Genomic DNA, 12,492 nt, shown 5'->3' on the forward strand with positions numbered 1-12,492 from the left:
CAGTGACTATGCTGTACAACGTCCAGCTCGTCCATGTTATACAATTCTGACAGTGTAATCCAGGTAGAATATAGAAGAGAAATCATTGAATATATACAGGAAGTGACGAAACCCAGATCACACCGCGGGGTAATTTCGAATCCTCCGGCAGGTCGGCTCAGCCTTGCACCACGTGGGTCGCTTATACAAACTTTCTACAAGCTTGGCCTAATGTGACGACTCTTTCTTTTGCTGTACACGTCCTTCTGGAGTTTTGTCGTAAGTGGCTTCGATGTCAGTCTCCTTTGGTCCAGTGGACCCTCCACCCAGCATTCCAGACGCATCGGTCTTCCCAAAGTCGCGCAGCCGGACACCGTTTTTAAACAGCCAGTCAACCTGTTCCAAGGTCTTGCCCTTGCACTCAGGTACGCAGAAGTAAGTGAATATGAGTGACAGGAACGCAATAGCGCCAAATATAAACCCCACTTTACTACCCAAGCCTACTTCATCAGGAAAGACAAGGTATGGGACAGAGAAGTTGACGGCGAAGCTGTAATCAAGAAATGGCTGTTAGCAGTTGAAGTGTCTGTGGTTGGATCGGCGTGTACATACTTAAAACAAACGTTTATGGCAAATCCAAGGCGAGACGTATGGTCTCGCAGTTGCTGCGACGTTACTTCCGTCACCACCACATAGGTCAATGGTCCCCATCCGCTGGCAAATCCGACGCCAAATATAACCATTAAAGAGATCACTCCTTTCATTCTTTGGGTTGTTACAGGTTCTTGGACACCGAGGCCAGCCATGGCTATGAGACCGGCTATCATAATCACGGATGATAGCATGAGTAGCTTCCTAGGCAGAGTTAGTATGATAAAAAGGTAGCCTAGGACAAAATCAACTGGAAACGCACCGTCTCCCCGCTTTATCTGCGATGAATAACACACATATCATGACAGCGGACGTGATGCAACTGCTCATGAGTGTATACAACATGGGGTCAAAGATCTTCAGGGATCGGACATAAACCCCACCATATTGGGAGCTAAAGGCCTGGCCAGTGGCCTGTTGGAAGAAGTTGACGGCCACCACAATAAGTGTGCGCTTGAGGTTCTTGCCCTGGAACAGCTCAATGAACTTTCCATGCTCTACCTCATTTTCCAGAACAAACTCCAACTCTCTAAACTCTGTCTCAACCTGTTCCTCTGTGAAAGCCCCTTCACGCAGCTTCTTTAAGCTAGACTTAGCTTCTTCCACTCGGCCCCGTTGAAGTAACCACCTTGGAGACTCTGGGAGAAAAAATATTGATGCGGCGATTAGAGTAGGAACTATATAAAACAAACCGAGTGGGATACGCCATGCACGGTCGTCTGTGAGGCGGCTCGTCCCGTAGCAAACGGCATTAATGACCACGCCACCTAGGGTGAGGCTGAGCTGATATGTCCCAACTATGAAGCCGCGGATTGGCGCAGGCACTGTTCATCTTGATGAGCAACCACATCTGTAGGGCAGAAGCAATTTTGTTGGCGTACCTATTTCCGACTGGAAGACGGGGACCACGGCGAGTTCCATTCCAACATATACATAATTGAGAACACGGCCAGCCATTATTTGTTCATTCGAGTTGGATGTGACGGTGATGGTAGCGGTAATAAGGGCGTACACGCTCATGGTGAACATACACCAACGCCGTCCAAATCGTGCTGAGATGAAACTACCGATAAGAACACCTGGAGATAAAAACGTGTTATAAGGCACTTCTTCGTATGTAGAATGGAGTGGCAACATACCCGCTGCAAAGCCAATATAATTCAGACTATTGAAGAGGGCCAGCCACTGGGAGTCAATTGCGTAACTCCCAGTGCTCTCATCGTACTTGCCAAAGCGCCTAGTGAAGGCCTCCATAGCCTGGGTTGTGGCAAAGGCTTGGTTGTCAAAGCCATAATTAAACGTAGATACGGCAATAACAAAGATAGAAAAGGCAAGCTTCCGGTTGAAGTACCGGGCCTTGTCGAAGGCGATTCCCATGACTGGGAGTGTAAGACCGCGGTTAACTGACTAAAATATCGACCCGGAAAAGTCGTAGCCTCCGTATTTTGTGAGACCGAGATGGATAGGGGAAATATTAGACCGAGACAGGCCTATATCCGCTGAGACCAAAGACATTTGCACCGGGGTTATTAAGACTCTTTAAGTACGTATTGTTGCGATTCAGTTCTCATGAGGCAATTTTCTCCACACGAAACGCAAGAGCACAGGTAAAAATATTACTGGATTAAAAACCTGGGGAAGCCAAAGTGAATGACCCTCTGCAGGGACTCGCACGGAATTGCATAGCGATACCCGGTGTATGTCGGCGCTTTCCGGTGCGCTATCCGGCTCGGTATACAGCTGGTGGGCCAGGAATTCCGCGATCTGGGCGGCAGTCGGCCGCGTCTTTTTGTTTAGAAAAGGCTGAATCTCCTCGGAAATGATTCCAACTCGATCATCACTCGATTCACAATTAATTATCAAGATGGCGCCATATTCTGTTCCTCCCAAGCCTCTCCCGTTGAAGGTCTCGTCCCCCAACGGCGGAGACAAACCCAACTATGTTATCTTCATGCCAGATCAGCTGAGGTACGACTCGCTGAGCTGCACTGCAGAAGATAAAGCGGAAGTCCGGACGCCAAACATCGACGCCTTTCGTCGTCGCGGTACCCTTTTCACCAATTGCTTCACCCAGGCCTCTGTCTGCTCGCAGTCAAGATGTAGCATGTTCACCGGATGCTACCCGCATGTGAGCGGCCATCGCAGTCTGGAGAATCTCATCAAGCCCTGGGAGCCTAATATCTTCCGCAGTATGAAAGACAACGGGTACCATATTGCCTGTCTGGCACCGAGGGGTGACACCTTCGCTCCGACTGTCACTGAGCTGAGCGTGACGGAGTACGGTTTCCTAGAAACTCCAGAATTCATGCCGAAATTTGGAAGAGGCAATAAGGAAGAAGTGGATAAGGAGAATATCTGGAGTCGGCTATTTTACAGAGGCCTTCGGAACGCCAACGAAGCTCTCGACTACGACGAGGCAGTAGTGCGGTCGGCACTAAGGTGGCTCGACTGTCCGCCAAAGGACAAGCCGTGGGTGCTGTTCATGCCACTAATCTTCCCTCATTGCCCCTTCCAGGTGGAAGAGCCGTATTTCTCAATGTATGACCGCTCGCAAATGGCCGGCATTGTCTCAAAGCCAAAACATAAGACCGGTTATGAGCCTCGTTATATGAATACCATCCGAGAACAGTATGGAACGGGCCGAGCGACTGAAGATATGTGGAAAGAGATAAGGGCCACATATTATGGCATGATCACCCGTCTAGACGATCAGTTCGGTCGTGTTATTAAGAAAGTGGAAAATTTGGGTCTATGGAAGGACACGGTAACTATGTTCTTCACCGACCACGGCGAGTATCTGGGAGACCATGGTCTGATTGAGAAGTGGCCATCTGGGTTGTCAGAGACGCTCGTGCGAGAACCTCTGATCATAGGTGGTGCTGGGCTTCCTGAAGGCAAAACCGTCAACCCGATGACCGAGATGGTAGATCTTGTACCCACAATGCTTGAACTCTCAGGAATTGGAGAACACTTTCCTCATAATGGAAAGTCGTGGATCCCGGTCCTCGTTCACGATTCGAAAGAGCACAAAAAGTATGCCTTCTCTGAGGGCGGCTTCCTAACATCCGAAGAACCCCTGCTTGAACAGGCACCATACCCGTACGACATCAAGGCGGGCCTTCAGCACGAAGATACCATTCTCGTTGGAAAGGCAATCTCGTTGAGAGACGAGCGGTACGCCTACATATACCGGCTGTACGAACCCGCGGAGTTGTACGACCGGGTTGCTGATACGCACGAAATGCACAACCTCGCAGCTGAGCCTGAGCACCGCGATCTCGTAGCCAAATACGAGAAAGAAGTCCTCCGCTGGCTTATGGAGGGTAGCGATTTCTTGCCGTGGGAGAAGGACACTCGGTTCCCACAAGTGGACTTGAAGAGCCCCAAAGAACAGATGGAGGAGCGTCTTCGCAACATTAGCTAAACGTTTCAGAAGCTATACTTAGCTTTGTTTCAATATCATCAAGAACCGCAAGGAACTCTAGTACTAGATAATCTGTAACTGCCCAGAAGTAGCAATGTACTGAGAACCTCACCAGCGTGTCTTATCCTCGAAGCTTCAATGGTTCAGATCCCAGACCGTATCCGGCATCGACATAGTTATCGTAGTCGTCATTGGGCACTGTTCATCTCATGAAACACAGAGGTGCGTACCACGAAGACAGACCAACAGTACATTAGAGAACAGTACCACTTACCTAAGTTACCTTAAACATTTCCGGCACTTTCGCTTCCTCTGATTCCCTCTCCCCCCAGTCTCATATAGCGACACCCAGTTAGCGTGCTGTCGCCATCAGGAGGATCTCGCACGCAAAGCTCTCGGTCCGCCCACGGCTAGTGCGCCCCCCTCCGAGCCGGCGCAGTGGAACGGCTGTATCCGCCGACAGCCGGCAGCACCTCCTTACTCCCTATCATAGCACATCCATGGCCACATCCCCAGGACATACTACGGATGGCGTAGTTATGTCCCATGAGGCATCGACGACTGATGATAATGAACTCCGTACCGTGATTGCATCATCCGCTTGCAATCGATGCCGTTCACGGAAGGTCAAGTGCGATCGCACTCAACCTGTCTGCACTGCTTGTGTGCGACTAAAATTTCATTGCACTTATGATAGAAGGTCAATAAGCCCCGTCCCTGAGCCTGGGGATCGATCAAGCTATACCGAAGCCGGAACTAGGAGAAAAAGAGCTCGCCAGGCGTGCGAAGCTTGTCGGAATGGAAAAGCAAGATGTTCTGGAAGGGGTCCTTGTGAAAGATGCGTTTCCAGGAGACTGGTTTGCGATCTTCTAGCAAAGGAAGCCGCCCATGGTGGCGATGATGGAGTAATCAGCATACCAACCCCGACAACGCTGCCAAGTGTCACATCCGGAACAATACCCTTGTGGTCAGAAAAGGCAACAGCAAGGCATTATCTTGATATTTACTTCGACACGGCGAGCAGGATGGCGCCCGTTTTTCTCCACAAGCCAAGTATCCTACTTGAGTGGAGTAAGGGCGATCTCGATATCAATCTGCTGAAATGTATCGTGGCATTCGGCATGTTCATGAAGGACTCTCGGCCAGATGGGCGCGTAACGGCTCGGGCTATGATGCAGGAGGTGCAAGATGACACGCTAAGGAAAATAGGAAGGCAGACACTCGCACACCTGAGGGTTCTAGTGATGCTGTTGCGATTTCGTTTCCAAGCTGGCCAGTTCCCTGATGCCTGGAGTCTCCTCGCCCTAGCCGCCCGCTCGGCTTTCACAATGCGATTGAACTATGAGCATAGCAATCCCGATCCTCTTGTCCAAGAATCCAATAGGCGGCTTGTGTGGGCAATATATCAGCTAGACCGGTTATACTCTGGTGGAATGGAGGACTTAGCCGTCATCCCTGTGGAGAGAATGCATATACGCTTACCGTGCGATGAGCGTAGCTTCGAGATGGGAATGGGGTCGAAGGCTGGTTTCCTCGACGAGACCAGCATGGACCCTAGTGCGAATGTAGACGCACATTCCTTCAAACTCAGGCTTCTCGCGATCCGTGACAGAATCTTGAGGTCCGATCTTCAAGAGAGCATTCCTATTTGAAATGTGTTGGCTAATCAAGGACAGGTATACAAAAAGCGTCCGAAGAAAAGGTGATAGTCCAGCCGGTAGTCGGTCCGCAATGGAGGCTCTCCAGGCTGAACTAAACACATTTGAACGGACCCTTCCAGCCGAGCTCAAACTCACTTCACAGAGATTAGTGTTCATGGGTCACTCTCGTGAGGCTGGTCCGTACGTGGGACTTCATACGCTGTGGATGATGTGTCACTGCGACCTCTACCGCTTTTGTGTTCCTGGGATTCGAGAGTCGGTATCCAAGGATGCGCTGGCTCTGACACCACCAAATTTCATTGAATACTGCCAGCACGCATGCTTCAGCACAGCAATCCGACTTTGTGGACTGTGGTCTGATTTATATCACCTCGAGTCCAGCGAGTACTTTGGCGACGAGCTTCTGGCAGTCTCGATTTATCAAGTCGCCCAGATCCTGCATCATCTTCCTCATTTAATCCCAGAAGATGGCGAGGATAGCGTGTTGTCTCTGAAGAAAAGGCTCATCGAAGCACTGCAGCTGGCTGTGCCGTTGGGACGGGTATACACCAGTGCAATGAACTGTCTAAAAGACTCTGAACGCCTGATAGATGCACTGGGACGTGCATCTGTCACTCAATCCTCTCCAGACTCCAGCGTATCGGCAGCCATTGAAACCGCCGAGCGAGAGCACCTCGCTTCGAAGCACTCTGTGTTACCACATTTGTACAGGGATCAAAATATTGTTGACCGAGGCACGGGACATCCAGAAGCAAAAGGCCAACGGTCGAATATGCTTCCGCCCAACAACGGAAGGATCACATCGTCGAATACTAACGCAACTTTACCGGTAAGCCAGTCAGACCATGAAAGGAGGGAATATCAGGAAATGGAACCTGGATTCTCGGACATGTTCCTCTTCGACCCGTTCAATATGCAGTTGAACGGTTATTACGATCCGGAGCTTGATTTCTCGTTTATGTAGTTGTCGGTAGAGCATGGATGGTGGAATTTTCCTGAAGGACAAATGATTAGAAAACATGACATGTGACTCCATCCTCCATGCTCTCTTTCCAGGAACAGTACAGGAACAATACACTATGTCATCTGGGTCCCAATTTAGCATTTGCAGCAACTCCAAACTCGATCTTGTGTTGTCTCAATACATAGGTTAATTGCCAGTGAACACAGTTCCACGATCCATGACCGCTTCTCAATGCTTATTTACAGCCTTGTTATACGGCTCCCCATAAGCAGAATACCACTTCTTCACAAAGTTCGCGCTTGGTCCAGCCCCGATCATTTCCTCCCCACCTTCTAGCTGCCGCGACACGTCACTCATAAATTCCTCTATGCTCAAAGAATTCGGATTGTTGTGTTTCTTATTATCATCCGGGTTTTCTCTCTCGCGGTGCAAGTTCGTCTCCACGCTCGGCGGTGCAATCTCAATCACCTTGATTTTATCCCCCAGTCCAGCCCACTCGAGCTGCGTCCGCAAATTCACCGACCATGAATGCAACCATGCCTTGGTCCCGTTATAGACCGGGTTGATCACTGAGAACGGGATAAATCCTAGTACAGAGGATACATTGATAACCGCCGCTGATGGCTTCGTCTTGAAATGCTCAAGCACTGCAAGAGTCAGATGCATCGGACCCCGGATATTGATGTCGATCTCCTGATCTGCTTTCTGGAGGAACTCCTGAGTCGGGGTCTTGTACACCTCGAGTGGTCGTTGCACGCCCGCATTATTTATCAGGCAGTCCAGCTCGGGATGCTCTGTTGTCACCCGCGAAATGAAGTCGGGGATGTCCGCTGTTTTGCCTGTATCTAGAACATAGCAATCCGCGGCATCTATTTCGTGGGCTGTCGACTTGAGGGTTGATTCCGTGCGGCCGGCGATAAGGACCTTGACGCCTTTGGAAATCAGGTACGCTGATAATGCTTTGCCTATGCCTCCTCCACCGCCGGTGACGAGAGCGCAAGTAAATGGGAAATTAGAAGTTGACATTTTGATATACGGTGTTTAGTTGGAAGAAACATGGAAAATGTTAAACCTCAGCTTCCCAGTAGGGCCTTTTTGTACAGGGCTCGACGTCAGTAATAATCCGTGGATGATGTCACACGATTGAAACAAGCTCTACAGGCTACCTTCGGCAAACCATAATCAATTAAAGTTTTACTCCAGTAAGGGGCTACACTTCACGGTAAGGTTATTGTGTTAATCAGGTGCATACTTCGAGAATGAGATGCCTAGCGTTTTGTGGTCCACGATTACGGATTAACCGTTAAGCAGAATAAATATACTCGTCACGTAGCTGACCCACCACTAAGCGGCCATGGACGAGTATATGTAATAGACAAAATCATCAGCCAGTATATATAAAGTTTAGAATCTGAAGAACAAGTCAGGTCTGATTATTTATTATTATTCAAAGTTATACAAGTTTCTATTATCCATAAATTCTGCCCATAGTATATATCGCAAACTCCGCTATTTCCATACCCCCGTACCACTACAAATACCCGCAACAAGGCCTTAACTATTCAAATCATAATTTTAATACTAATTACTCAGCCCAAACGAACATGGACCGCTCTCATTACCGTCGCAGATGAATGGTCATTTTAATCCGGAACTTGATTTCCCGTTCATATAGTTACTGATGGATTGCGGATGGTGGAGTGTTCCTAAAGGATATATAGTTAGAAATACGGCATGTGACTATTTACAGCATACTCTTTTTCTCTGAATAAATCTCTTATCATTAAACTACAGGAATAGTATACTATATTATGTGGATCTTAATTTAGTACTTACAGCAACTTCCAACTGATAAGTTGGTAATGACTTCATATTCAATGAGCGTGGAATAATTTTAAGGTGGTGGGCGGACCGCCTGATAAACACGTTAAGTTAACCAAGTTAGTTACGGTAGTTAGTTAGTTATTAAGGCTGCTTACCAAGTTACCTACCGTAAAACGTATAGGTCACTCTGACCCACAAACTAGTCCCACGTTCAAACCAACCAATATGAATGCATCCGTCTTGTCCAACATGTCTTCGAATATCAGTGATGGAAATGATGATGATCTTGTCCAACAAGCTACAGATAGAATCAGCGAATATGTGCCGACTACTGATAGCAACTGGCCTTTGCAGTCCAACCTGATGTCGACGCTAGGCGCGTTCATTGAATTTCTCCCTCAGTCAGGCAAAGTGTTAATCGCCAAAGATGTTGTTCAAGCCAGAACAGACAAAGATCTATACGCTGTTTACAATAATCTTGTGACCGGGCTGTTATGCCTGAGTAAGTATTATCCATCTTACTTGATTCTTATCAGCATTATCATTACAGCAATACTGATATTATCTATGTATATAGTGAAAGCCAGCAGGGGGTTGTCAGTCGCAGTCTCCCCCCATCCTAAGCGGCGTGCGAATGCAGAGCTTGTCAGCCCCCAAAGTCGAACCGATGCCTTCCGAAACAACTGCTTACAACGAGACAATCATCATTGTGTCGTCAGTAATGCACTAGATATCACCTCCCATATCGATAATAACCAGCATGAAGACACCGCCCGCCTTGAAGCTGCTCATATAATACCATTTTCATATGGATCCTGGAATTCGAGAGTGGTACATTAAAACTGGCTACATCTAACCATCCTATTAAAACATCTTTGCTGAAAATCTATTTATTTTTAGGAATCAGACAATACTGTCGCAGATACTTGGGAGATGTTATACCGTTGTTTTCCGAGTCTTCGACGAGTCGGGTTCAGCGTTGATTCAATGAATGATATTTCCAACGGCATCACTTTAGACCGAAGCATACATTACGAGTTCGGGTCATTTAATGTGGCTTTTATTCAGACGGTCTGTTTCCCTCAAGATTACTTCAACTCTGCCCTTTACTAATAATATAATCTTATAATATAGGATTCCCCCAACCAGTACACAGTTAAATCATACCCTGGATGTCCATCCAACGTATCGAAGCTCGTCCCGAAACATCCTATCCAATTTCGAGATGCAGATAGGACGGAAGATCTTCCTCCTCCAAAACCTGAATTGCTGGATTGCCACTATCGTTTGGCAGAGATTCTGCATGCCTCTGGCATGGGACCTTGTTTAGAACGGATGTTACATGACCTAGACGACATGAAGGAGGCTTCTGGATATATGTCGGAAAGTGGCTCAACCGACTTTTCAACATTTTTGAGAATCCGCTTATGGGAAGCGGGTATCTATGCCCACGGATAAATTTTATTAACCCTGTCTTGATACTGAAGAAGCCTTGAAATTTACTGCTATATAAATAAAGAATATCTATAAGAAAGACTGTCTTCTATTCTATCCAGGCCAGGCCCATGAGGAGGTCTCTAAGGCAGGGAAATTATTAAATAGTAAATAAAAGAGTTTATAGAGTATGTAAATTCTGCCTATTCGTAGCTTACACCCCCCACATTGTAAACTCCGCTATTTCCGCACCCCCGCACTACTACAAATGCCGGCAACAAGGCCACAACTCTTCAAACCACAGTACCAACCCCAATCGCTCAGCCTACATCACTATGGCCGCTGTTTTACAGAATCAGAAGGCCGCTCTCATCACTGGCGCAGCATCCGGCATTGGGTTCGCAGTAGCCAAGCTCTGCCGCAGCCGGGGCATGCACCTTGCCCTTCTCGATGTCGATGCCGTCAATCTCCCGAAAGCCAGGGATGAGTTGGCATCGGCAAACGCGTCTCTCAAAACGGAATCATATACCATCGACGTCGGAGACAAGTCACAATGGGATAGCGTCGTCGCTAAGGTACAATCAACTTTCCCAGCAATCGATCTCGTCCTGTTGAATGCAGCAAGAGGGACGAAGCCCAAGGATTCCAACCCTTGGATTTATAACACAGATTATTGGCGACAGGTGAGACAAAACCCACACGACATCTTGGAATAGACCCTGCCACAGCACTTTTAATATATTAACGGCATATTAACCGCATATTTGTTTTACTGACATGCGATTTACCCGTCCGTCTAGATCTTCGACACAAACGTCTTCGGGCCGATCAACGGCATCAGCGCGCTCCTACCACTGCTAAAGGCAGACACAGCACCGAAATCCATCGTCATCACCGGCTCAAAGCAGGGCATCACAAACCCCCCAGGAGGCGGCAATCCGGCCTACAACTCAACCAAGGGCGCGATCAAGATCCTGACTGAACATCTTGCGCATGATCTCCGGTCCGATGCTGCGACGGCACACATCTCGGCTCACCTGCTTGTGCCTGGGTGGACATGGACCGGCTTGATGGGCAACGTCGGCCCTACGGATGAGAGCCAAGTGAAGAAGATGAAGGGATCCTGGGCGCCGAGCCAGGTGGCTGAGGAGTTGGAAAGGGGTTTGCAGCAGGGGTCGTTCTACATTATTTGTCCGGATGACGACGTTGATCAGGCGCTGGATAAGGCTCGGATGCAGTGGGGGTGTGACGATATCCTTGAAGATCGACCGCCATTGTCGCGGTGGGAGAAAGAGTGGAAGGGCAAGGCAGAAAAAGCAATTCAGGAGGATGCTGCGAGACGAAGGATCGAGTAAGGGTGTGGACTGTTTGCTCGGCAATACACCCGGGCGCTCATCCTTAGGGCTTCGGTTTACTGCGGCTAGTCGATGGGAGAGTTACATCCAGTTGGGGTGGACGAAACACCTAAGAAGGCAGTAGCTAGTTCTAATATTCTAGCTGGTTGACGAAATATGATACAAAAATGCAGCCCAGTTATGAGATTCGCCCAAGGCTTTCATATGCCAGCTCTATCAAATCCTCTCTGGGTACCGAAGTTAAGCGACAACCTTTACCTGAATTGTTCCGAAGGCCGTCTTGGGTCACTTCGAGAGAAATTTAATAACGATGGGATCTCGAGCTAGAAAGAAAGTCTATCACATAGCCCTTGTCATTGGGCAGGCGCTATCAGCTCATTGATCCTCAAAATCACGCCTAGACCACGTTGGGCGTGATGGGGGATGGCGGGCTGTCCCTCCAGGGCCGCCGACCATCGCCAAGCAGAGGGGGATCAAACGATCTGCAGAGCCAGAAGGATCCCTTCTCCTTCTCCAATCCCCGACCTCAAGCCTTCACCTGCCTTCCATCATCACCAGACTAGCTCTTCATCCGCCCATCAATTTTCCGAGATCATCCATCGGTCGAGGAGTCGAGAGTCGAGACCCCGGATCGCCGACCCTGAAATCTAGATCTTACCTGGTACGTACCCACGACGTACAATCTTGCGCCATCCCCAGCCGAATGAGACCAGTACCCCTCTTCATATAAAGTTCCCCTCCGTTGTTTATTGCGATATTGACGCCAAGCTTTAAGCCTCGCCGGAGTTCCCCGTGGTGGATACAAGGTTGCAGTCCAAGAGATCGATATCACTTGGCTTTGAAGCCCAGGAGGGCCAGCACCATCCCCGTCAGGCTCTGGGTCAGTGTGATTGGTTTCTTCCCCTCCTCGGCTGGATATCGCTATATGTTGGTTGTTCTTGGTGTGCAAAAGACGGGCCCTATCCCGACCCCTGCTCCTCGGCCACACGACCAGTCACGATTCGTCTCGCACTGCTTCCCTGAGAAAGGGCCCTACCGTCAATCCAAGTCAGCGATAAGATTCACGCTATGGCTTTGAGAGGAGCGAGGGGCCTGCCACGGGTTCAAGAACGTATTTTCTTTTTTTTTTTTTCCCTTCTCCCTGCTCAGGGGTATCAGAAGATGGTTTCCAGGCACATGCGAGAGTTGTGTCGTACCAGA

General features: G+C 48.7%; 6 protein-coding genes across 6 annotated transcripts; 4 read left to right on the forward strand and 2 right to left on the reverse strand.

The window, feature by feature from the left end:
• Positions 1-207: 207 nt before the first annotated feature.
• Positions 208-2,007, reverse strand: APUU_40907A (uncharacterized protein; the record flags this gene model as incomplete). Its single annotated transcript, XM_041704031.1, has 5 exons — positions 208-529; positions 592-834; positions 893-1,454; positions 1,512-1,709; positions 1,770-2,007. 5 exons carry the CDS (start codon positions 2,005-2,007, stop codon positions 208-210), a joined length of 1,563 nt encoding a protein of 520 aa, XP_041556657.1.
• Positions 2,008-2,494: 487 nt separating this feature from the next.
• APUU_40908S (uncharacterized protein) lies at positions 2,495-4,054 on the forward strand (the record flags this gene model as incomplete). Its single annotated transcript, XM_041704032.1, has 1 exon — positions 2,495-4,054. The coding sequence occupies one exon, from the start codon at positions 2,495-2,497 to the stop codon at positions 4,052-4,054; it is 1,560 nt and encodes a 519-aa protein (XP_041556658.1).
• A 1,025-nt stretch (positions 4,055-5,079) lies between these two features.
• On the forward strand, positions 5,080-6,679 carry APUU_40909S (fungal specific transcription factor domain-containing protein; the record flags this gene model as incomplete). The annotated part of the gene is made up of 2 exons (XM_041704033.1): positions 5,080-5,675; positions 5,731-6,679. The coding sequence occupies 2 exons, from the start codon at positions 5,080-5,082 to the stop codon at positions 6,677-6,679; spliced, it is 1,545 nt and encodes a 514-aa protein (XP_041556659.1).
• A 228-nt stretch (positions 6,680-6,907) lies between these two features.
• On the reverse strand, positions 6,908-7,705 carry APUU_40910A (uncharacterized protein; the record flags this gene model as incomplete). Its single annotated transcript, XM_041704034.1, has 1 exon — positions 6,908-7,705. One exon carries the CDS (start codon positions 7,703-7,705, stop codon positions 6,908-6,910), a length of 798 nt encoding a protein of 265 aa, XP_041556660.1.
• Positions 7,706-8,728: 1,023 nt separating this feature from the next.
• On the forward strand, positions 8,729-9,961 carry APUU_40911S (HNH endonuclease signature motif containing protein; the record flags this gene model as incomplete). Its single annotated transcript, XM_041704035.1, has 4 exons — positions 8,729-9,005; positions 9,081-9,334; positions 9,404-9,574; positions 9,638-9,961. 4 exons carry the CDS (start codon positions 8,729-8,731, stop codon positions 9,959-9,961), a joined length of 1,026 nt encoding a protein of 341 aa, XP_041556661.1.
• A 311-nt stretch (positions 9,962-10,272) lies between these two features.
• On the forward strand, positions 10,273-11,292 carry APUU_40912S (SDR family NAD(P)-dependent oxidoreductase; the record flags this gene model as incomplete). The annotated part of the gene is made up of 2 exons (XM_041704036.1): positions 10,273-10,620; positions 10,738-11,292. 2 exons carry the CDS (start codon positions 10,273-10,275, stop codon positions 11,290-11,292), a joined length of 903 nt encoding a protein of 300 aa, XP_041556662.1.
• Between the last annotated feature and the right edge of the window lie 1,200 nt (positions 11,293-12,492).

Source organism: Aspergillus puulaauensis, chromosome 4 (genome assembly GCF_016861865.1).
Source record: "Aspergillus puulaauensis MK2 DNA, chromosome 4, nearly complete sequence".
NCBI lineage: Eukaryota > Fungi > Ascomycota > Eurotiomycetes > Eurotiales > Aspergillaceae > Aspergillus > Aspergillus puulaauensis.